Source organism: Elephas maximus, chromosome 3 (assembly GCF_024166365.1).
Source record: "Elephas maximus indicus isolate mEleMax1 chromosome 3, mEleMax1 primary haplotype, whole genome shotgun sequence".
Classification (NCBI taxonomy): Eukaryota; Metazoa; Chordata; class Mammalia; order Proboscidea; family Elephantidae; genus Elephas; species Elephas maximus.
The window spans coordinates 191,875,766-191,898,562 of record NC_064821.1 but is presented as its reverse complement, the minus strand read 5'-3'; the positions used below and the strand labels follow the sequence as shown (position 1 = coordinate 191,898,562).

At 39.9% G+C, this 22,797-nt stretch overlaps 1 protein-coding gene across 1 annotated transcript in view; it reads left to right on the top strand.

Annotated features, from left to right (window-relative positions):
• NUP210L (nucleoporin 210 like) overlaps positions 1-22,797 on the top strand; it is a 145,105-nt gene that overhangs the window by 50,953 nt on the left and 71,355 nt on the right. The window contains exons 11-13 of the mRNA XM_049880588.1: positions 12,351-12,488; positions 12,952-13,107; positions 15,041-15,239. Of these exons, the coding sequence (XP_049736545.1) occupies positions 12,351-12,488; positions 12,952-13,107; positions 15,041-15,239 (493 nt within the window). The remainder of the gene's footprint in view (positions 1-12,350; positions 12,489-12,951; positions 13,108-15,040; positions 15,240-22,797) is intronic.

Sequence of the window (22,797 nt, the reverse complement as noted above, 5' to 3'; positions counted from 1 at the left end):
TAAAAATAAACATCCTTTTATTTTCTATCCATTCTCTTCCCATCTTCTTGTTCTTGATTTTTAACATCGTGTTTCTGCTCTTTCATCCTTAATAAGATTTTTTTTTAATTAATTTTTATTAAGCTTCAAGTGAACATTTACCATTCCAATCAGTCTGTCACATGTAGGTTTACATACATGTTACTCCCTTCTCCCACTTGCTCTCCCCCTATTGAGTCAGCCCTTTCAGTCTCTCGTTTTGTGCCAATTTTGCCATCTTCCCTCTCTCTCTATCTTCCCATCCCCCCTCCAGTCAAGAGTTGCCAACACACTCTCCAGTGTCCATCTGATTTAATTAGCTCACTCTTCATCAGCATCTCTCTCCCCCCCGCTGACCAGTCCCTTTGATGTCTGATGAGTTGTCTTCGGGGATGGTTCCTGTCCTGTGCCATCAGAAGGTCTGGGGAGCATTGCCTCCGGGATTCCTCTAGTCGCAGTCATACCATTAAGTATGGTCTTTTTGTGAGAATTTGGGGTCTGTATCCCATTGGTCTCCTGCTCCCTCAGGAGTTCTCTGTTGTGCTCCCTGACAGGGCAGACATCGATTGTGGCCGGGCACCAACTAGTTCTTCTGGTCTCAGGATAATGTAGGTCTCTGGTTCATGTGGCCCTTTCTGTCTCTTGGGTTCTTAGTTGTCGTGTGACCTTGGTGTTCTTCCTTTGCCTTTGCTCCAGGTGGGTTGAGACCAATTGATGTATCTTAGATGGCCACTTGTTGGCATTTAGGACCCCAGACGCCACATTTCAAAGTGGGGTGCAGAATGTTTTCATAATAGAATTATTTTGCCCATTGACTTAGAAGTCCCCTCAAACCAAGTTCCCCAGACCCCAGCCCCTGCTCCACTGACCTTTGAAGCATTCATTTTATCCTGGAAGTTTAATAAGATTTTTATTTTTTCGAAATCACAAATATAATAATTATTTAGGCCTGTGCTCAAATGCTGAATTTCAGTCATTTTATAACACAGCTTCCTACCGTGAATTCTTTATTTTGATATATTATATACTTTGGTTGGTTAGAATTCTTCTGCAAGAATGGTGTGGGGGCAGCGCCTGACCTCCTGTAACTTCACAAGGGGAAAGGAAGACCAAGATCAACAGCGCAAGGTTGATTCCTATGAGGTGGAGGTCAGACATGCCTCCGCTCTCTGCCATCTTTACCAATTGTGACACCAACCATCTCTCCCATGGCACTCTTTACTTCTCTGCTGGGTTCCATGATTCATTGCAGTGGCCACACACAGAACTCACAGACAATACTTGTGATTATGGGGTTTATTAGGGAATTAACAGGTTCAGGAACACTCAAGATACAGTTCTTCCATCAGGGCAGACCCTTTCTCTGGCCATTCAGCCTCTGCCCTGTTCAGGCAAGTGTTTTCCACCCCAGTTCCACCTCCCCCCAACTGGCCAGCTGCCCCAGCACCATATTTTTTTAATGTTTTTTTTTTTTTCTTTCTTATCTTTCCCTTCTTTTTTTTCCTTTCTCCAGCCCACATAGCCCCGTGCATTGCCCATGCACCTTCTCGTCAGGCCAAGCTGCGCTGCTCAGCTAGAGAGCCGCTGGTACATGGCCTTGTGCCCTGCCCCCACCTGCTGAACCCTACCACGTCATGATTTTATTCACTTTTTTCCTTCATTTTTATGCTTCTGTTCCTCTCTCTTCTTTCTCTTTCTCTCACTTAATTAGCTCCACACATCACACCCTCTCCCTTCCCCCATGCATATCTGCACTGCAGGTCAAGCACCACATCCCAAGTGGCACAGACACAAACCACCAGACTCCACCCTGCAGTGCTCCCCAGCTCCACCCCGTCAGCCCCAGTACCTGCCACAAATGACCCATCCCTGCCACTTGCCCTCCACTGAGCCTGCGTCCGGCACTGTAGCTGAGCCACCAGCGCTGCCAACCTGGACAAGGTGGTGAGAAGTTTGTGTTCACAGGTGAGCAACCAACAAAACACACCAAGCCCCCCTTCCCAGACATAATCAAATAAAACAAAAAAGCAGGACAAAACAAACAAATATACAACCAATAAATGAAGAAAATAATTACTAAATGTCCAGAAGACAGTAGACAATATCAAAACAAATTAAAAAAAAAAAAAAAAGGACAGGATGGCTCCAGAAAGCATCCAAAATAAAACACCAGATGACCTTCTGGTAGAAGAAAAGACAATGTAACTACCTGATCGATGATTCAAAATTCCAATATTCAGAGCTGTCCAAGAGATGAAGGAAAACACAGACAAAAACAAGGAAAAAATAGACAAAACCATGGAAAAGGCAGACAAAGCAATGGAAGAATTCAGGAAAATAGTACAGAAACAAAATGTCAAAATAAACAACTAGAAATCATACAAAAACAGCAATTATAAATCCAAAAGGTAAACAACAAGATTTTAGAAACGGACAGTGCAATAGAAGGTTTTAGGAGCAAATGTGAAACAATGGAAGACAAGATCAGCAAAATTGGAGACAAAACCTTGGATACCACTTTGAGGAAAAACTCAGAGAAAAGAATGAAGAAACCCAGAGAACGATGTGGGATACAATCAAAAGCAGAAATTTACATATGATCAAAGTTCCAGAACAGGGGGAGAAAACAGAAAACACAGGCTCATTGAAGATTTGCTGACAGAAAACTTCCCTAATATGAAAGATGAAAAGCTGACCATCCAAGAAGTTCAATGAACCTCGTATAGGATAGACCCCAAAAGAAAAACACCAAGACATATCATAATCACACTCACTAAAACCAAAGACAAAGAAAGAATCCTGAGAAGAGATTGAGAAAAATGAAAAGCCACATTCAAAGCGGAAACAATAAGACTAAGCTCGGATTACTTGGCAGCAACCATGCAGGCAAGAAGGCAATGGGATGACATAGATAAAATCTTGAAAGAAAAAAACTGCCAGCCAAGAATAATATACCCTGCAAAACTCTTACTCAAATATGATGGCAAAATTAAGACATTTCCAGATAAACAGAAATATGGGGAATATGTAAAAACTAAACTTAAAAGAATTATTAAAGGGAGTCCTTCAGTTAGAGAATCAGCAACATGAGACAACAACCTGAATCTAGGACCCAAGACAGCATCAGCCAGATACCAACCTAGGTAATGAACTCTTATGGGTAAAACAAAACTAAAAGATTTACAACAGGGAACCAGAGAGGTCAATCTGTCAATAACAACAACGTCAGAACGATAAAAGGGGGAATAAATGGTGTAGGTATAGAACTTTCAAATGGAGGGAAGTCAAGGTGATATCAAGCAATAAAAGACTAGTTTAAACTTAGGAAGATAGTGGTTAATTTCAAGTAACCATAAAGAAAGTTAACAAACCTACTCATCAAAATAAAGAAGAAAAAATTAAGTCTCAGTAAACACAAAATCTACAAAAATTAAAGAAAAAACAAATCTCCAAACAAAAGAAATTCAATGCCGGAGAGTAAGGGGAACAAAGAAAACATGAGCACCACACACACAAAAAAACTACAAACTGACAGCAAAAAACCCACACTTATCAGTAATCACACTGAACATAAATAGCTTAAATGCACCCATAAAGAGACAGAAAGTGACAGAATGGATTAAAAACAGAAAACAAAACAAACAAAAAAAAAACAGCACCCATCAGTATGATGTCTATAAGAGACATACCTCAGAAACAAAGACACAAATATATTAAAAATCAAAGGATGGAAAAAATATATCTAGCAAACAGCAACCAGAAGAGAGCATGAGTGGCAATACTAATCTCAGATAAAATAGACTTTAAAACTAAATCCACCATAAAAGACAAAGAAGGACATTATATAATGATTAAAGGGACAATCCACCATGAGGACATAACCATAATAAATATCTACGCACCCAATGACAGGGGTCAAAAATACATAAACTCTTAAAAGCACTGAGAAGAGAAATTGACAGCTTCACAATTATACTAGGACACTTCAACACACCACTGTCGGTAAAGGACAGGACATCTACAAAGAAACTCAGCAAAGATACAGAAGATCTAAAGGCTGCAATCAACCAACTTGACCTCATAAACATAGAACACTCCACCTAACAGCACCAAAGTATACATTCTTTTCTAACACACATGGGACGTTTTCCAGAATAGACCACAAAACAACACTCAACAAAATCCAAAACACTGAGATAATACAAAGCATCTCCTCTGACCACAGCTCCATAAAAGTAGAAATTAATAACAGGAAGAGCAAGGAAAAAAAAAAAAAAAAAACATAGAAACTGAATAACACCCTGCTTAAAAACCACTGAGTAACAGAAGAAATCAAAGATAGAATAAAAAAATTCCTAGAATCAAATGACAATGAAAACATGTCATACCAAAACCTCTGGGACACAGCAAAGGCAGTGCTCAGAGGTCAATTTATAGTAATACATGCACTCATCCAAAAAGGAACAAAATCAAAACATTAGCTATGCAACTTGAACAAAAAGGAAGAGAACAGCAAAAGAAGTCCACAGCCACCAGAAGAAAGGAAATAATAAAGATCAGAACAGAAATAAATAGAGAATAGAAAAACAATAGAAAGAACCAACAAAATCAAAAGTGGGTTCTTTGAAGGGGTCAACAAAATTCACAAACCACTGGTCAAACTAAAAAAAAGAAAAACAGAAGAGGACTCAAATAACCCAGATAAGAAAAGAAATGGGGGACATTACAACAGACCCAACTGAAATAAAAAGGATTATAACAGAGTACTTTGAAAAACTATACTCCAACAAATTTGAAAACCTAGAGGAAATGGACAAATTTTTAGGAACACACCACCTACCTAAACTAACACAAACTGAAGTCGAAAAGCTGAACAGACCTTTATCAAGAGAAGAGATTGACAAGATAAAAAAAAACTCCCAACAAAAAAAGCCCTGGCCCAGGTGGCTTCACTGGAGAATTCTACCACACATTCAAAAAAGAGCTTGCACCAATACTACTCAAATTATTTCAGAACACAGAAAAGAAAGGGATACTTCTATATTCATTCTATGAAGCCAGTATAACCCTGATACCAAAACCACGCAAAGACACCACAAAAAAAGAAAATTGCAGACCAATACCTCTCATGAATATAGATGCAGAAATTCTCAACAAAATTCTAGTCAATAGAATTCAGCATCGTATCAAAAAAATGATACATCACAACCAAGTTGGATTCCTACCAGGTATGTAAGGATGGTTCAACATTAGAAAATCAATGTAATCCACCACATAAACAAAACAAATCACATGATCATCTCAATTGACACAGAAAAGACTTTCGATAAAGTCCAACACCATTCCTGTTAAAAACTCTCAATAAAATAGGTGTAGAAGGGAAATTCCTCAACATAATAAAGGGCACCCATCTTAGGCTGTGTTCTCTAGAGAAGCAAAACCAGTAAAGCATATAAATATATATATAGAGAGAGAGGTTTATATCAAGGAAACAGCTCAAGCAATTGTAGAGTCCAGAAAGTCCCATGTCTGTGGATCAGGATAGGGCTCCTCCTGATTCACGTAGCCATAGGGGCTGGTGAACTCAAGATCGTCAGGTCAGAGAGCAAGGCTCCTGGTCACAGGCTGAGAAAATAGATGAAACCCAAGATTGGCAGGCAAGACCGCAGGGCTTCTGATTCACATATCAGCAGGGGCTGGCGAACCCAAGATCAGCAGATAAGCTGCTAGTTCAAGTCCCAAGAACTGAGGTCAGACAAATGAGAGGCAGCTGCAGGATCCAGAAAAGCAAAACTTTGGCAAGGCAAGCAGGAAGGAAGTAGGTGGTGGAGGGCAGAGAGATGAAGGCTGAGGGGGCGGTATGCTGCCACAGGCCCCCTGCTGGTACTACTCAGCAGGTTCCATCTTAGGGGTGATCACATATCAGATCTCGACAGGGAAGTAATCACAAAATTATACAACTGCCAAAACACTGAGAATCATAGCCCAGACAAGGTGACAATCTTAACCATCACAGCATCTATACAAATAGACAACATCATTCTCAACGGAGAGAGGCTGAAAACATTCTCCTTGAAAATAGGAATAAGACAAGCTTGCCCTTTACCACCACTCCTATTTAACATTATGCTGGAAGCCCTAGCTAGAGCAATAAGCAAGAAAAATAAAGGGCATCCGGATGGTAAGGAAGAAGTAAAACTCTTCCTATTTGTGAATGATATGATACTATACATAGAGAACCCAAAAGACTTGACAAGAAAACTACTGGAACTAATAGAAAGATTCAGCACAGTGGCAGGATACAAGATAAACATACAAAAATCAGTTGGATCCCTATACACTGATAAAGAGAACTATGAAAAGGAGATCAGGAAAACAATACCATTTTTAATAGCCCCTAAAAAAAAAAAATACATCTTTGATGGTTATGAGCGGAGAGAGGGAGGGAGGGAGAGGGGTTTTCACCAATTAGATAGTGGATAAGTTTAGATGAAGGAAAAGACAACACACAATACAGAAGAGGTCAAAACAACTGGACTAAACCAAAAGCAAAGCAGTTTCCTGAATGAACGTTTCGAAGGCGAAAGTAGCAGGGGCAGGGGCCTGGGGACCATGGTTTCAGGGGACATCTAAGTCAATTGGCATAATAAAATCTATTAAGAAAACATTCTGCATCCCACTTTGGAGAGTGGCGTCTGGGGTTTTAAACGCTAGCAAGTGGCCATCTAAGATGCATCAATGAGTCTCAACCCAGCTGGAGTAAGGAATAATGAAGAACACCAAAAACACAAGGTAATTATGAGCCTAAGAGACAGAAAGGGCCACATGAACCAGAGACTACATCAGCCTGAGACCAGAAGAACTAGATGGTGCCCACCCACAACTGATGACTGCCCTGACAGAGAACACACCAGAGAACCCCAGAGGGAGCAGGAGAGCAGTGGGATGCAGACTCCAAATTCTCGTAAAAAGACCAGACTTAATGGTCAGACTGGCACTGGAAGGACCCTGGAGGCCACGGTCCCCAGACCTTCTGTTAGCCCAAGACAGGAACCATTCCCAAAGCCAACTCTTTTGACAGGGATTGGACTGGAATATGGAATGGAAAATGATACTGGTGAAGAACCAGCTTCTTGAATCAAGTAGACACATGAGACTATGTTGACATCTCCTGTCTGGAGGGGAGGCGAGAGGGCAGAGGGGGCCAGACGCTGCCCAAATGGACACGAGGAAAGAGAATAGAGGGAACAACTGTGCTGTCTCATTAGGGGGAGAGCAATTAGGAGTGTATAAAAAAAAAAAAAAAATGTTTTTGAGTGTATAGCAAGGTGTATATAAATTTTTGTATGAGAGACTGACCTGATTTATAAACTTGCACTTAAAGCACAATAAAAATTAATTTAAATAAATAAATTAAATACTTAGGAATAAATCTAACCAGGGACGTAAAATTCTTATACAAAGAAAACTATAAAACACTACTGCAAGGAACCAAAAGAAAACTGCATAAATGGAAAAACATACCATGCTTATGGATAGGTAGATTCAACATTGTGAAAATATCTGTTCTACCCAAACAATCTACAAATAAATACAAAGCAATCCTGATCTTAATACCAACAGCATTCTTCAATGAGATGGAAAACTAATCATTAACTTTATATGGAAAGGGAAGAGGACTCAGATAAGTAAAACACTATCGAAGTAGAAGAGTAGAGTAGGAGGACTCGTATTACCTGATCTCAGAACCTACTATACAGCTATGGTGGTCAAAACAACCTGGTACTGGTACAGGAACAGACACATTGACAAATGGAACAGGATCGAGAACCCAGATGTAAATCCATCCACCTGTGGTCACCTGATCTTCGACAAAGGCCCGAAGTCCATTAAATGGGGAAAAGACAGTCTTTTTAACAAACGGTGCTGGGAAAACTGGATGTCCATCTGCAAAAAAATGAGACAGGACACATACTTCACACCATACACAGAAGCTGATTCAAAATGGATCAAAGGCCTAAATATAAAACCAAAAACTATAAAGATCATTAAAAAAAAATAGGATCAACAGTAGAGCCATAATACATGGCATAAACAGGATACAAACCATTAGCTAACAATACACAAACACCAGAAGATAAGCTAGATAACTAAGATCTTCTAAAAATTAAACACTATGATCATCAAAAGACTTCACCAAAACAGTAAAAAGAGAAACTACAGACTGGAAAAAAAAAATTCTGGCCATGACAAATTTGACATGTCTAATACCTAAAGTCTATAGGAAAATTCAACACCTCTACAACAAAAAGACAAATAATCCAATTAAAAAATGGGCAAAGGATATGAGCAGACCCTTCACCAAAGAAGATATTCAGGCAGTTAACAGACCTGTAAGGAAATGCTTATAATCACTAGCCATTAGAGAAATGCACATCAAAACTACAATGAGGTACCATCTCACCCTGACGTTACTGGCAGGAATCAAAAAAACAAAATGTTGGAGAGGCTGTGGGGAGATTGGACCTCTTATGCACTACTGATGGGAATGCAAAATGGTACAACTATTTTTCAAAATGATATGGCGCTTCCTTAAAAAAGCTAGAACTAGAAATACCATGTGATCCAGCAATCACACTCTTAGGAGTATATCCTAGAGAAATAAGAGCCATCACATGAATAGGAATATGCACACCCACACTCATTGCAGCATGATTCACAATAGCAAAAAGATGGAAATAACCTAGATGTCCATCAACAGATGAATAGATAAACTATGGTACTTGAAAGCAAGAGGTCATTAAAAAGACAGAAGAGAAAGAAAAGACCTAAATGGATGTCAGAAGAGACTGAAACTTGCTCTTGAATGTCAAGTAGCTAAAGCAAAAGGAAAAAACGATGAAGTAAAAGAGCTGAAGAGAAGATTCAAAGGGCTGCCCTAGAAGACAAGTAAAGTATTACGATGATATGTGCCAAGATCTGGAGATAGTAAACCAAAAGGGAAGAACACACTCAGCATTTCTCAAGCTGAAAGAACTGAAGAAAAAATTCAAGTCTCAAGTTGCAATACTGAAGGATTCTATGGGGAAAATATTAAACAACACAGGAAGCATCAAAAGAAGATGGAAGGAATACAAGAGTCATTATGCCAAAAAGAATTGGTTGACGTTCAGCCATTTCAGGAGGTTACATATGATCAGGAACCAATAGTCCAAGGAAGAGGTCCAATTTGCACTGAAGACACTGGCAAAAAACAAGGCTCTGGGAACTGACAAAATACTGCTTGAGATGTTTCAACAAATGGATGCAGTGCTGGAAGTGCTCACTCACCTATGTCCAAAAATTTGGAAGACAGCTACCTACCTAAAAGAGATCGATATTTATGCCTTTTCTCAAGAAATGCGATCCACTAATTAGGTAGTAGATAAGAACTACTTTGGGTGAAGGGAAAGACAACACAAGATACAGGGGAGGTCAGCAAAACTGGACTAAAGCAAAAGCAAAGAAGTTTCCTAAATAAACTGAATGCTTTGAAGGCCAGCGTACCAGGGGCAGGGGTTTGGGGACCATGGTTTCAGGGGACATCTAAGTCAATTGGCGTAATAAAATCTATTAAGAAAACATTCTGCACCCACTTTGAAGAGTGGCATCTGGGGTCTTAAACGCTAGCAACCGGCCATCTAAGATGCATCAATGAGTCTAAACCCACCTGGATCAAAGGAGAATGAAGAACACCAAGGACATAAGGTAATTAGGAGCTCAAGAGACAGAAAGGCCACATGAACCAGAGACTACATCATCCTGAGACCAGAAGAGCTAGATGGTGCCTGGCTATAACCGATGACTGATAGGGAACACAACAGAGAACCCCTGAGGGAGCAGGAGAGCAGTGGGATGCAGACCCCAAATTCTTGTAAAAAGACCAGGCTTAATGGGTCTGACTGAGACTAGAAGGACCCCGGTGGTCATGGCCCCCAGACCTTCTATTGGCCCAGGACAGGAATCATTCCCGAAGCCAACTCTTCAGACATGGATTGGACTGGACAATGGGTTGGAGAGGGATGCTAGTGAGGAGTGAGCTTCTTGGATAAGGTGGACACTTGAGACTATGTTGGCATTTCCTGCCTGGAGGGGAGGTGAGAGGGTAGAAGGGGTTAGAGAGTGGAGGGAGAGATCGGGCTGTCTCATTAGGGGGAGAGTAATTGGGAGTATGTAGCAAGGTGTATATAAGTTTTTGTGTGAGAGACTGACTTGATTTGTAAACTTTCACTTAAAGCACAATAAAAATTATTAAAAAAATAATTGAAAGCTAAAAAAAAATGTGATCCAACCAAGTGCAGAAATTATCAAACAATGTCATTAATATCACATGCAACCAAAATTTTTCTGAAGATTCAAAAGCGGTTGCAGCAGTATATTGACAGGAAACTGCCAGAAATTCAAGCTGGATTTAGAAGAGGAGATGGAACCAGGGATATCATTGCTGATGTCAGATGGATCCTGGCTGAAAGCATAGAATACCGAAAAAATGTTTACCTGTGTTTTATTGACTACACAAAGGCATTAGACCATGTGGATCATAACAAATTATGGATAACATTGTGGAGAATGGGAATTCCAGAACACTTAATTGTGCTCATGAGGAATCTGTACATGGACCAAGAGTCAGCCGTTGAATAGAAAAAGGGAATACTGCCTGGTTTAGCCAGGAAAGGTGCGCATCAGGGTTGTATCCCTTCACCATACCTATTCAATCTGTATGCAGAGCAAATAATCCAAGAGGCTGGACTATATGAAGAACATGGCATCAGGATTGGAGGAAGACTCATTAACAACCTGTGATATGCAGATGATACAACCTTGCTTACTGAAAGCGAAGAGGACTTGAAGCACTTGCTGATGAAGATTAAAGACCACAGCCTCAGTGTGGATTGCACCACAACACTAAGAAAACCGAAATCCTCACAACTGGACCAATAAGCAACATCATGATAAACGGAGAAAAGATTGAGATTGTCAAGGATTTCCTTTTACTTGGATCCACAATCAACACCCATGGAAGCAATAGCCAAGAAATCAAAAGACACATTGCATTGGGCAAATCTGCTTCAAAAGACCTCTTTAAAGTATTGAAAAGCAAAGATGTTACCTTGAGGACTAAGGTGCGCCTCATATGCATGCAAAAGCTGTAGAATGAATAAGGAAGACTGAAGAATTGACACCTTTGAATTGTGGTGTTGGCAAAGAGTATTGAATATACCACGGACTGCCAAAAAACGAACAAATCTCTCTTGGAAGAAGCACAGCCAGAATGCTCCTTAGAAGCAAGGGTGAGGAGACTACGTCTCACATACTTTGGACATGTTATCAGGAGGGATTAGTCCCTGGAGAATGACATCATGCTTGGTGTAATGGATTGAATTGTGTTCCTCCAAAATATGTGTGGACTTGGTTAAGCTATGTGTGGTTGTCCTCCATTTTGTGATTTTCCTATATGTGTTATAAATCATAATCTCTGCTTGTGGTTAAAGAGGTTTAGGGTGAGATATAACACCCTTAGGCCATAGCACCAACCAGTGTAAAAGGAGTTTCCCTGGGGTATGACCTGCACCACCTTTTGTCTTACAAGAGATATAAGAAAAAGGAAGCAAGCAGAGAGTTGGAGACCTCATTGCACCAAGAAGGCAGCATGGGGAGCAGAGCACATCCTTTGGACCTGGGGTCCGTGCACCTGAGAAGCTCCTTGACAACGGGAAGATTGACCAAGGAATCTTCCTCCAGATCCGACAGAGACAGAAAGCCACCCCCTGGAGCTGACACCCTGAATTTGGACTTGTAACCTACTAGACTGTAAGAGAATAAATTTCTCTTTGTTAAAGCCATCCACTTGTAGTATTTCTGCTATAGCACTACTAGATGACTAAGATACTTGGTAAAGTAGAGGGCCGGTGAAAAAAAGGAAGACCCTCAACAAGATGGATTGACCCAGTGGCTGCAAGAGTGAGCTCAAGCATAACAACAGTTGTTAGGATGGCGCATAAACAAGCAGTGTTTCGTTCTGTTGTACATAGGATTGCTGAGAGTCGGAACCAACTAGACGGCACCTAACAACAATAACATTTTGGGTCTAGCAAAATCTCTTGCATTATTGAACCATAGTAGGTGTGCTACTCTAATAAATAGGGGTATTTGTTTATTTCTTTTGTACATAAAAACCGGTGGAGTAATTCATTATTAGCATAGCCATTTTATAGACGCTTTGAGTATGAATGTGTATTGTAAGAGCAGTCCTTCTAAAAATCTGTTTTGCTTCTTTTTTTCTGCCCTTTTAGAGTAAAAGTAGTCAGCCTATAGGATTTCCAATCAGACATCAACAAGAAGTGAAGATTTATTTTCCCATCAAGCTCACACCCAACTTTTTGGCATTTCCTCATCATCCTATGGGAATGTTGTATCGCTATAAAGTACAGGTATGATATCCTATAATATGAGAATTCGCAGAGTCAGTTTCCCTAATAGCTTAATTTATTGAAATGTTAAATTTTATTTCCCCCAATCCTAATAGGATAGCTCAATTTTGGGTGACAACCAAATCATGCTTTTAAATGTTGTTATCCATAGTAAGACTTGAGGTACTTTCTATCTCTCTTCCATATATCCTTCCTTGTGAGTTTTATAAACCTTTCTCAAGTTTCCTTTAACTCTTTTTTTTTTTGGCATTTTGAGGTACTGTCATTACTTAACCTTCCTTTAGTGTTTTCCTTGCCCATTTGGCTACTTTACTATAGCTGCACAGTTTCTTAACGAGTCCAGAAATAATTTCTTAGTTTTATTATTTCCCAAACTTTATTTCACCAGCCAGATTTTTATTTTTCACTTAAATTCCATTTTTCTTTCCATGGCGATTAAATATAAAGTTATGTTTTTTCACAGGTAGAGGGTGGTAGTGGCAACTTCACCTGGACCTCTTCTAATGAAACAGTAGCCATGGTAACCACTAAAGGAGTGGTGACAGCAGGTGAGGTCAGGGGGAACAGCACTGTTCTGGCCAGGGATGTACAAAATCCCTTTCGATATGGAGAAATTAAGGTAAATGCCTCTCCAAAGAACCTTTTTCTCACCCCAGAGACTGCTATCTATATTTAAGTACAGTACCACATTTTAAAAATTCTCCAGTCCAAATTGGCTATTTAAAAATGATGCTCAAATTCAGTCCAGAGGTACTTCTTCCCTATATAGTCCTTGATCTGGGTTGAATACTGGGTCACTTAATAGCCAATTGTTTAATATCTCTGTTTGTGTCCTCATCTCTAAAATGGGGATAATGGTAGTACCTACTTAAGGGGTTATTGCAGAATTAAATGAGGGGATGTTTACTCCAATGCTTGACATATATTCAGTACTCAATGTTAGCCATTTTTATTATCATACATATGACCTTTAAAAGAACTTTATATTAACTTTATTTTTAGTCTCATGTTTTTGCCAATCTTGTTTCTAAAAGATTGAAAACTTTTTTTTCCATATTATATAACCATTTTCGTATTTTTCTCCCACTTTTAGAATATGTTAATATATGTTGCTATTCCCTGCAGGACTTAGCATTTTAGCACCATTACGTGCACAGATTTTTAAGTAATTTCTACGTACTTAACACCATACTAGGTATCTGTCATAGGCAATTCAAAGAAGTATATTATCCCTACCTTAAAAAAATCTAAAGTCTAATTAGGAAGATGTAGTCACATGAAAACTTAAATAACATTTCAAGGAAATGATGTAATTTTAAAGCAGTATATAATTGACAGCTAGTTGAATTGTAGCCATAATTTATAGCTTATAAATGAAGAATCCTTGTAGAAAAGAGTAGTCAAAGATTATCATGAAAGAGGTGGGAATTTGCACAAGCTTTTGAAGGATGGAGGCAAAATAAGGCCTGTGGGCCAAACCCTGCTCCCTTCCTTTTTTTGAAAATAAAGTTTTATTGGAACACAGCAACACCCATTTGTCTATGTATTGTCTGTCTGCTTTCACACCACAATAGCAGAGTGGAGTAGTTGTGACGGAGATCATGTGGCCCATGAAACCTAAAATTTTTGCTATCTGTCCATTTATAGAAAAAGTTTCTCAACACCTCCTGTAAGACAGTAGGGAAGTATCACAGGCTTTTAAGCAGCTCAGTCATATGGTAAGATTTGTGTTATGGTAAGGTCAATAATAGGGTACAGTTTAATTAATTTGGCTTGATATGAGTTGGAATTGACTTGACAGCAATGGGTTTGGTTTTTGGTTTTTTAATTATTTTTGTAATCAGATAGTAACAGGTATAATAATAATAGTAAAAGGATTGAAAGATAGCTGCTGGCAGTATAGACTAGTAGACTAGAGTGAATTGAAGGTAGAAAATGAAAGCCTAACTAGCTAAGGCTGAACTAGTGAAATAGTATTGAGAATAGAGAGAAGGGGACAAACTGGGAGTTGTTTTAGAGGTAGACTTAATCAGATTTGACACTCAGTTGGGCATCTAAGTGAAGGATTTAAAGACACAAAGATGATCTGGAGGGTTCTAGTTTTGGCAGCTGGGTGGATAGAAAACCCAAGGAAAGGAGAAAGAAAAGTGAGAAAATGATGAGTTCAAGTTGGGATATGTTTAACGTGATTCACCTATGGATCATCCAGATGGATGTTTGTAACTGGAAGTAGGGGTCTGAAGTCCAACTGAAAGACTAGGGCTGAAGATGAAAATGTGGAGTTATTAGCATGTGGTTGGTGGTAGAAGCTTTATGGCAGAATAAAATTTCCCTGGAAGAAATGGTTCTTAGCTAACAGTACACAAACATGTTGTGCACAGGTGTCTGTAGTTTGCCAGATCCTGCTGTATGGTGGTAGATGCTTGAAAGAGCTCAGGTGATTAAGAAATATATTGTGTATGTTTTTATAAATTTAAGGAATGATTTTTTTCCTAGGATTTTTTTCCAACATAACTTTCTTGAAAGATGAATTACTTCCCCCCCCCCACCAGATATACGTCCTGAAACTGAACAAAATGGAGTTGTTACCATTTCATGCTGACGTGGAGATTGGCCAGACTATAGAAATCCCCATCGCAATGTATCATATAAATAAGGAGACCAAAGAGGACATTGCATTTACAGACTGCTCTCATTTATCCTTGGATTTGAACATGGATAAGCAAGGAGTCTTTATTCTTCTCAAGGAAGGTAAGAGTAGGCTTTTTATTTTTATCCTTCCTCTGTCTTTGTATCAATTCAGAGACTACAAATAACAGTCTAAATATACCTGTTACCTTTTTTTACTCTTATTTAGTCAACCACCTTGTAGTAGGTGTTATACTCCGCATTTTACAGACGCAGAAATCAAATAACATGTTTAAGGTTTCGTTGTCACTGCACAATATCAGTTTTCAGCTCAGATTAAAGTCTTCTGTTTCCAGCCTTTTCCTCTTTCGTTCTTTAATATGTATACTATACCTCTAAGAGGAATCTAGTACCATTTACTGTGTATACAAAAAATTTGTTTTAAAAACGTATTCAAAAAGATAAAATACCATTTTCTGATAAGAAAGAGAATATGAATAAGCTATCCATAAAGATCAACATTGTTTCCTGTTATTGAACTTCATATTTGATCCTGATCTATTGTTTTTCAATCAGTAATAGTGGTAGTAGTAGCATTTAATGTATACCTAGTGTTTATTATTTTCCAGTCATTGTTCTGAATACTTTTTATATATTAACTCATTTAATTCTTACAATACATCTATGAAGTCAGCATCAACTTGGACTACTCCCTTGGCACTGTAATATCTCTTCTGTCCTCTGTTCCCGTGATATCTTCCCTAATTATTAGACCCTAATTATCTCTCAGCAAAGTTATTAGAATGTCCTTCTAACAGTTCTTCCCTCTAATAATCAGGGTACCAGATGGATCTTCATGAAGCTCAACTTCAGTGTTGCTTTTCTTGCTCAAAAATTTTGAGGAGAGGCAGGGCCAAGATGGCAGAGTAGTCAGACACTTCCTGTGGTCCCTCTTACGACAAAGACCCAATAAAACAAGTGAATCAATTATTTATGACAATCTAGAAGCCCAGAACATCAAAGACAAAGTCGAGGGGTCGGACTGAGCAGTAGGGGGAGGGAAAGTCAGTTCAGAAGCAGCGAGGATTTGCCAGACCTGACCTGGCTGGCACCCTGCAGGCTGAATTAGCCAGTGCACACCATCTGAGGCAAGCACTAGCACTCAGGATGCGTTTTCCACGTCAGGAGATACCAAGTGGCAGAAAGTCTGCACAAGCCTCCGGAACCAAGGGGCAATGGCGCTGGATCTGTGAAAGTTAAGTCTAACCTACTATGCGGGATCAAAATAACGCTTCCCTCTCTGGGAGGTACCTCTCTCCTCTTCATCTGCCCCCTCCCCACTCTGCTCTTGGTCACAGTGTAGTTGCAGCAATTGCCACTGCCCTCTGGACCAGAAGCTGACCCTGAGCCATTCTTCCAGCTTTGGAGACGGAACAAATTAACAAACAAATAACAAACTGTTATGCAAGGATGGTTCAACATCAGAAAAATAATCAATGTAATCCATCATATAAATAAAATAAAAGATAAGATCTTATCAATTGATGCAGAAAAGGCATTTGACAAAGTCCAACACCGATTTGTGATAAAAACTCTCAGCAAAATAGGAATAGAAGGGAAATTCCTCAGCATAATAAAGGGCATTTATACAAAGCCTATAGCCAACATCATCCTAAATGGAGAGTCTGAAAGCGTTCCCCTTGAGAACTGGAACCAGACAAGGATGCCCCTTATCACCACTCTTATTCAACATTGTGCTGGAGGTCCTAGCCAGAGCAGTAAGGCAAGAAAAAGAAATTAAGGGCATCCACATTGGTAAGGAGAAGTAAAAATATCCCTGTTTGCAGATGATATGATCTTATACACAGAAAACCCCGAAGAATCCACAAGAAAACTATTGGAACTAATAGAAGATTTCAGCAAAGTACCAGGATACAAGATAAACATACTAAAATCAGTTGGATTCCTCTACACCAACAAAGAGAACTTCAACGAGGAAATCGCCAAAGCAATACCATTTACAATAGTCCCCAAAAAGATAAAATACTTAGGAATAAATCTAACCAGAGATGTAAAAGACCTATACAAAGAAAACTGCAAGATGCTACTGCAAGAAACCAAAAGAGACCTACATAAATGGAATAACATACCTTGCTCATGGATAGGAAGACTCAACATTGTGAACATGTCTATTTTACCCAAAGCGATCTACAGATACAGTGCAATTCTGATCCAAATTCCAACAACATTTTTTAATGAGATGGAGAAACAAATCACCGACTTCATATGGAAAGGGAAGAGGATACGGATAAGTAAAGCATTGCTGAAAAAGAAGAACAAAGTGGGAGGCCTCACACTACCTGATTTGAGAAACTATTATACTCCCATGGTAGTCAAAACAGCCTGATAGTGGTACAACAGATATAGACCAATGGAACAGAATTGAGAATCCAGACGTAAATTCATCCACCTATGAGCAACTGATAGTTGACGAAGGCCCAAAGTCCATTAAATGGGGAAAAGACAGCTTCTTTAACAAATGGTGCTGACACAACTGGATATCCATCTGCAAAAAAAAAGAAACAGACCCATACCTCACACTGTGTAAAAAAAACTAACTCAAAATGGATCGAAGACCTAAATATAAAATGTAAAACCATAGAGATCATGGAAGAAAAAATAGGGACAAAAGTAAGAGCCCACATACATAGCATAAGCAGAATACAAAACATAACTAACCATGAACAAATGCCAGAAGAGAAACTAGATAACTGGGAGATCCTAAAATCAAACACTTATGCTCATCAAAAGTCTTAACCAAAAGAGTAAAAAGACAGCCTACAGACTGGGAAAAAAATTTTGGCTATAACATTTAATCTCTAAAATCTACAAGATACTGCAAAACCTCAACAACAAAAAGACAAATAACCCAATTAAAAAAATGGGCAAAGGATATGAACAGGCACTTCACCAAAGAAGACATTCAGGCAGCTAATAGATACATGAGAAAAAGCTCATGATCATTAGCTATTAGAGAAACGCAAATCAAAACTACAATGAAATACCGTCTCACCCCAACAAGGCTAGGATGAATCCAAAAAACACAAAATAGTAAATGTTGGAGAGGTTGTGAAGAGACTGGAGCACTTACATACTGCTGGTGGAAATGCAAAATGGTACAACCACTTTGGAAATTGATTTGATGCTTCCTTAAAAAGCTAGAAATGGAAGTATCCTATGATCGAGCAATCCCACTTCTTGAAATACAACCTAGAGAAATAAGAGCCATCACACGAATAGATATATGCACACCCTCATTCATTGCAGCACTGTTCACGGTAGCAAAAAGATGGAAACAACCTAGTTGCCCATCAACAGGTGAATGGATAAACGATTTATGGTATATACACACAATGGAATACTACACAATGATAAAGAACAATGAAGAATCTGCAGAACATCTCACAACATGGATGAATCTGGGAGGCATTATGCTGCCTGAAATTAGTCGGTCACAAAAGGACAAATATTGTATGAGACCGCTATTATAAGAACTCAAGAAAAGGTTTAAATGCAGAAGAAAACATTCTTTCATGGTTATGAGGGTGGGGAGAGAAGAAGAGGGGAATTAACTAACTAGAACTAGATAGCAGACAAGAATTAGGTGAAGAGAAGGACAACACAGAATACAGGGGAAGTCAGCACAACTGGACTAAACCAATAGGACGAACTTTTCTGAACACAACCAAACACTTTGAGGGACAGAGTAGCAGGGGCAGGGGTCTAGGGATCATGGTTTCGGGGGATATCTAGACAAAGTTTATTAAGAAAATGTTCTGCATCCCACTTTGGTGAGTGGCATCTGGGATCTTCAAAGCTTGCAAGAGCCATCTAATATACATCAGTTGGTCTCAACTCACCTGGAGCAAAGGAGAATGAAGAACACCAAAGACACAAGATAAATATTAGCCCAAGAGACAAACCAAAACGCACTGCCATTGAGTTGATTCCAACTCATAGCAACCCTATAGGGCAGAGCAGAACTGCCCCATAGGGTTTCCAAGGAGCGCCTGGTGGATTCGAACTGCTGACCTTTTGGTTAGCAGCCGTAGCGCTTAACCACTACACCACCAGGGCTTCCCAAGAGACAAAAGGGCCACATAAACCAGAGACTCCATCAGCCTGAGACCAGAAGAACTAGGTGGTGCCCAGCTACCACTAATGACCGCCCTGACAGGGAACACAACAGAGAGTCCCTGACAGAGCCCAAGAAAAGTGTGGTGCAGGACTCAAATTCTAGTAAAAAGACCAGACTTCATGGTCTGACTAAGACTAGAGGAACTCTCAAAGACATGGCCCCCGGACTGTCCATTAACCCAGAACTAAAACCATTCCCAAAGCCAACTCTTCAGAGAAAGATTAGACTGGGTTGTAAAACATAAAATAATACTTTTGAAGAGTGTGCTTCTTAGTCCATGCATGAGTCTAAATGGGCAGCTCCTGTCCAGAGGCAGGATGAGAAGACAGAAAGGGACAGGAGCTGGTTGGAAGGACACGGGAAACCCAGGGTGGAAAGGGAGAGTGTGCTCTCACATTATAGGGATTGCTACTAGTGTCACATAACAGTATATGTATAAATTTTTGTATGAGAAATTAACTTGAGCTGCAAACATTCACCTAAAGCACAATAAAATAAATAAATAAATTTAAAAAAAGAAGAAAAAATTTGAGGGGCAGTCTTGGTGGACATCTAACTCAATTGGCATAAAATAATTGATAAAGAAAATATTCTACATCCTACTTTGATGAGTAGCATCTGGGGTCTTAAAAGCTCGTGAGCAGCCATCTAAGGTACAACTACTGATTCCACCCCATCTGGACCAAAGGAGAAAGAAGAAAACTAAAGACACAAGGGAAAGATTAGTCCACAGTACTAATGGAGCACAACTACCACAGCCTTCACCGGACTGAGCCTACAATAACTAGATGGTGCCTAGCTACCACAACTGACTGCTCTGACAGAGATCACCATAGAGGGTCCTAGACAGAGCAGGAGAAAAATGTAGAACAAAATCGAAACTCCCCCAAAAAAGACCAGACTTACTGTCCTGACAGAGACCAGAGAAACCCTGACAGTATGGCCCCTGGACACCCTTTTAACTCAGTACTGAAATCACTCCTGAAGTTCACTCTTCAGCCAAAGATTAGGCAGGTGTATAAAACAAACAATAACACACATAGTTCAACCATGTATATGAGAATAAATGGGCACACCAGCCCAAAAGCAAAGATGAGCAGGCAGGAAGAGATAGAAATTGAATGAATAGAAATGGGCCAAGAAGAGGAGAGTGTTGACACATTGTCAAGTTGGCAACCAATGTCACAAAACAATTTGTGTATTAATTGTTCAATAAGAATGCCACTGGAAGGGCTGAAATTCTTGTAGTTTAGCATTCAAGACTTGTATGAGGCGGAGCCAAGATGGTGGAATAGACAGACGCTTCTGTTGAGCCCTCTTTACAACAAAGACCCGAAAAAGCAAGTGAAACGAGTATATCTGTGACAAGCTGGGAGCCCTGAGCTTCAAAGGCAAGCTTAGACAACGAACTGAGGGGCAGGGGGACGAAGAGGCTGTTCAGAAGTGGAGAGCAGTTACCAGGACCTGAATCGCGGGGAGCCCTCAGGCATTATTCCTGGAGCACGGCAGCGGTGGTGGGCTGGTACTAGCGTTCGGCTGCAGTTTCCTCCGGGAGGAGCAGCCAGCCACATAGCCTGCAGACACCTCCAGAACCTGAGGAGAAGGCTCTGTCAGCAAAAGCTAAGTTATTTGCATATATTTTACCGTGCCCTCCTCCACCCCCAAGCCGGCTTTGGGGGCTAAATCCCTGAGCCTGAGATAGACCCTGGTGAGCACCTAGAGCCATCCTCCCGGCCTTGAGGAAGGAAAAAATCTGCAACTGGGGGGAAAAGATAATTTGCTAGCTCCATTAACTGGGGGAGCTCAGGACAGAAGCAGCTGATGTCCAGGCATAAAGCATCCATGGACCTTGAGCACCTTTCCCTTCTGCATGGACCTGTGTGGGCCTATTTCGGGAGAATAGGCCCTTGTTGGCAAACTCCAACCATTTCAGCTGTGCGGTGGAGAGGTGGGTGTTTGATGTTTGACATTGCCTTGCCTATTAAACAAGGTCTTCACCTATCACATCAGGGACCTAAGGACTGGTAGCTCCACTCAGGTCACACAGCCACCCGTGACAGGGTCCAAAGAAAACTGGTACTTCCCAGTCCTTGCAACCAAAAACTTTGAGTGCCCATGGCCCCTCTGCAGAAGCCACCCACCAGCATGCTTGTTCAGAGCATGACCCCCTCCTGCAATCAGATACTGGTATATACACCTATCACCCCTGCCCCTCTAAGACTGTAGGACAGAGCCTGTACCACACACTTGATCAGCTACCTGGAAACCTGAGCTGAATTTATACAAGAAAACTGAATGGACTCCTAGACCGATATACCTGATGACAGCTCTAGCCAGCTGGGGACAGGACACCAGAGCTCCAAAGGTGAAAATAATCAAGCTAGCTCACTCAAGCAACCCATAAGGGTATACCAAAACAAAACAAAGCAAGAAGCTATGACACAGTAAGCAAGCATAAACTAAAACAATAACATAGATGGCTTGGAGACGACAGTAAATATCAAGTCACATAAAGAAACAGACCATGATCACCTCAACAGGCTCTCAAAACAAAGAATCCAGGGATCTTCTGGATGAAAGTGCATTCCTGGAATTACCAGATGCAGAATATAAAAGTTTAATATACAGAACCCTTCAAAACATCAGGAAGGAAATGCGGCAATACGCAGAACAAGCCAAGGAAAACACAGATAACGCAACTGAAGAAATTAGAAAGATTATTCAGGAACATAATGAAAAGTTTAATAAGCTGGAAAAATCCATAGACAGGCAGCAATCAGAAATTCAGAAGATTAGCCTTAAAAATACAGAATTAGATAACTCAATAGAAAGTCAGAGGAGCAGAATTGAGCAAGTAGAACTAGAATTTCTGAACTCGAAGATAAATTATTTCGCGCTAATATATTTGAAGAAAAATCAGGTAAGAGAATTTTAAAAACTGAAGAAACCTTAAGAATCATGTGGGACTCTATCAAGAGAAATAATCTACGAGTGATTGGAGTACCACAACAGAGAGGGATAACAGAAAATACAGAAAAAAATGTTGAAGATTTGTTGGCAGAAAACTTCCCTGATATCGTGAAAGATGAGAAGACATCTATCCAAGATGCTCATCGAACTCCACATAAGGTAGATGTTAAAAGAAAGTCACCAAGACATATCATAATCAAACTTGCTAAAACCAAAGATAGAGAATTATAAGAGCAGCAAGGGATAAACGAAAAGTCACCGAGAGCCAATAAAAATAAGCTTGGACTACTTGCCAGAAACCATGCAGGCAAGAAGTCAATGGGATGACATATTTAAAAAATTGAAGGAACAAAATTGCCTGCCAAGAATCATATATCCATCAAAACTGTCTCTTAAATATGAAGGTGAAATTAAGACATTTCCAGATAAACACAAGTTGAGGGAATTCATAAAAAACAAACCAAAACTACAAGAAATACTAAACGGAGTTCTTTGGTTAGAAAATCAATAATA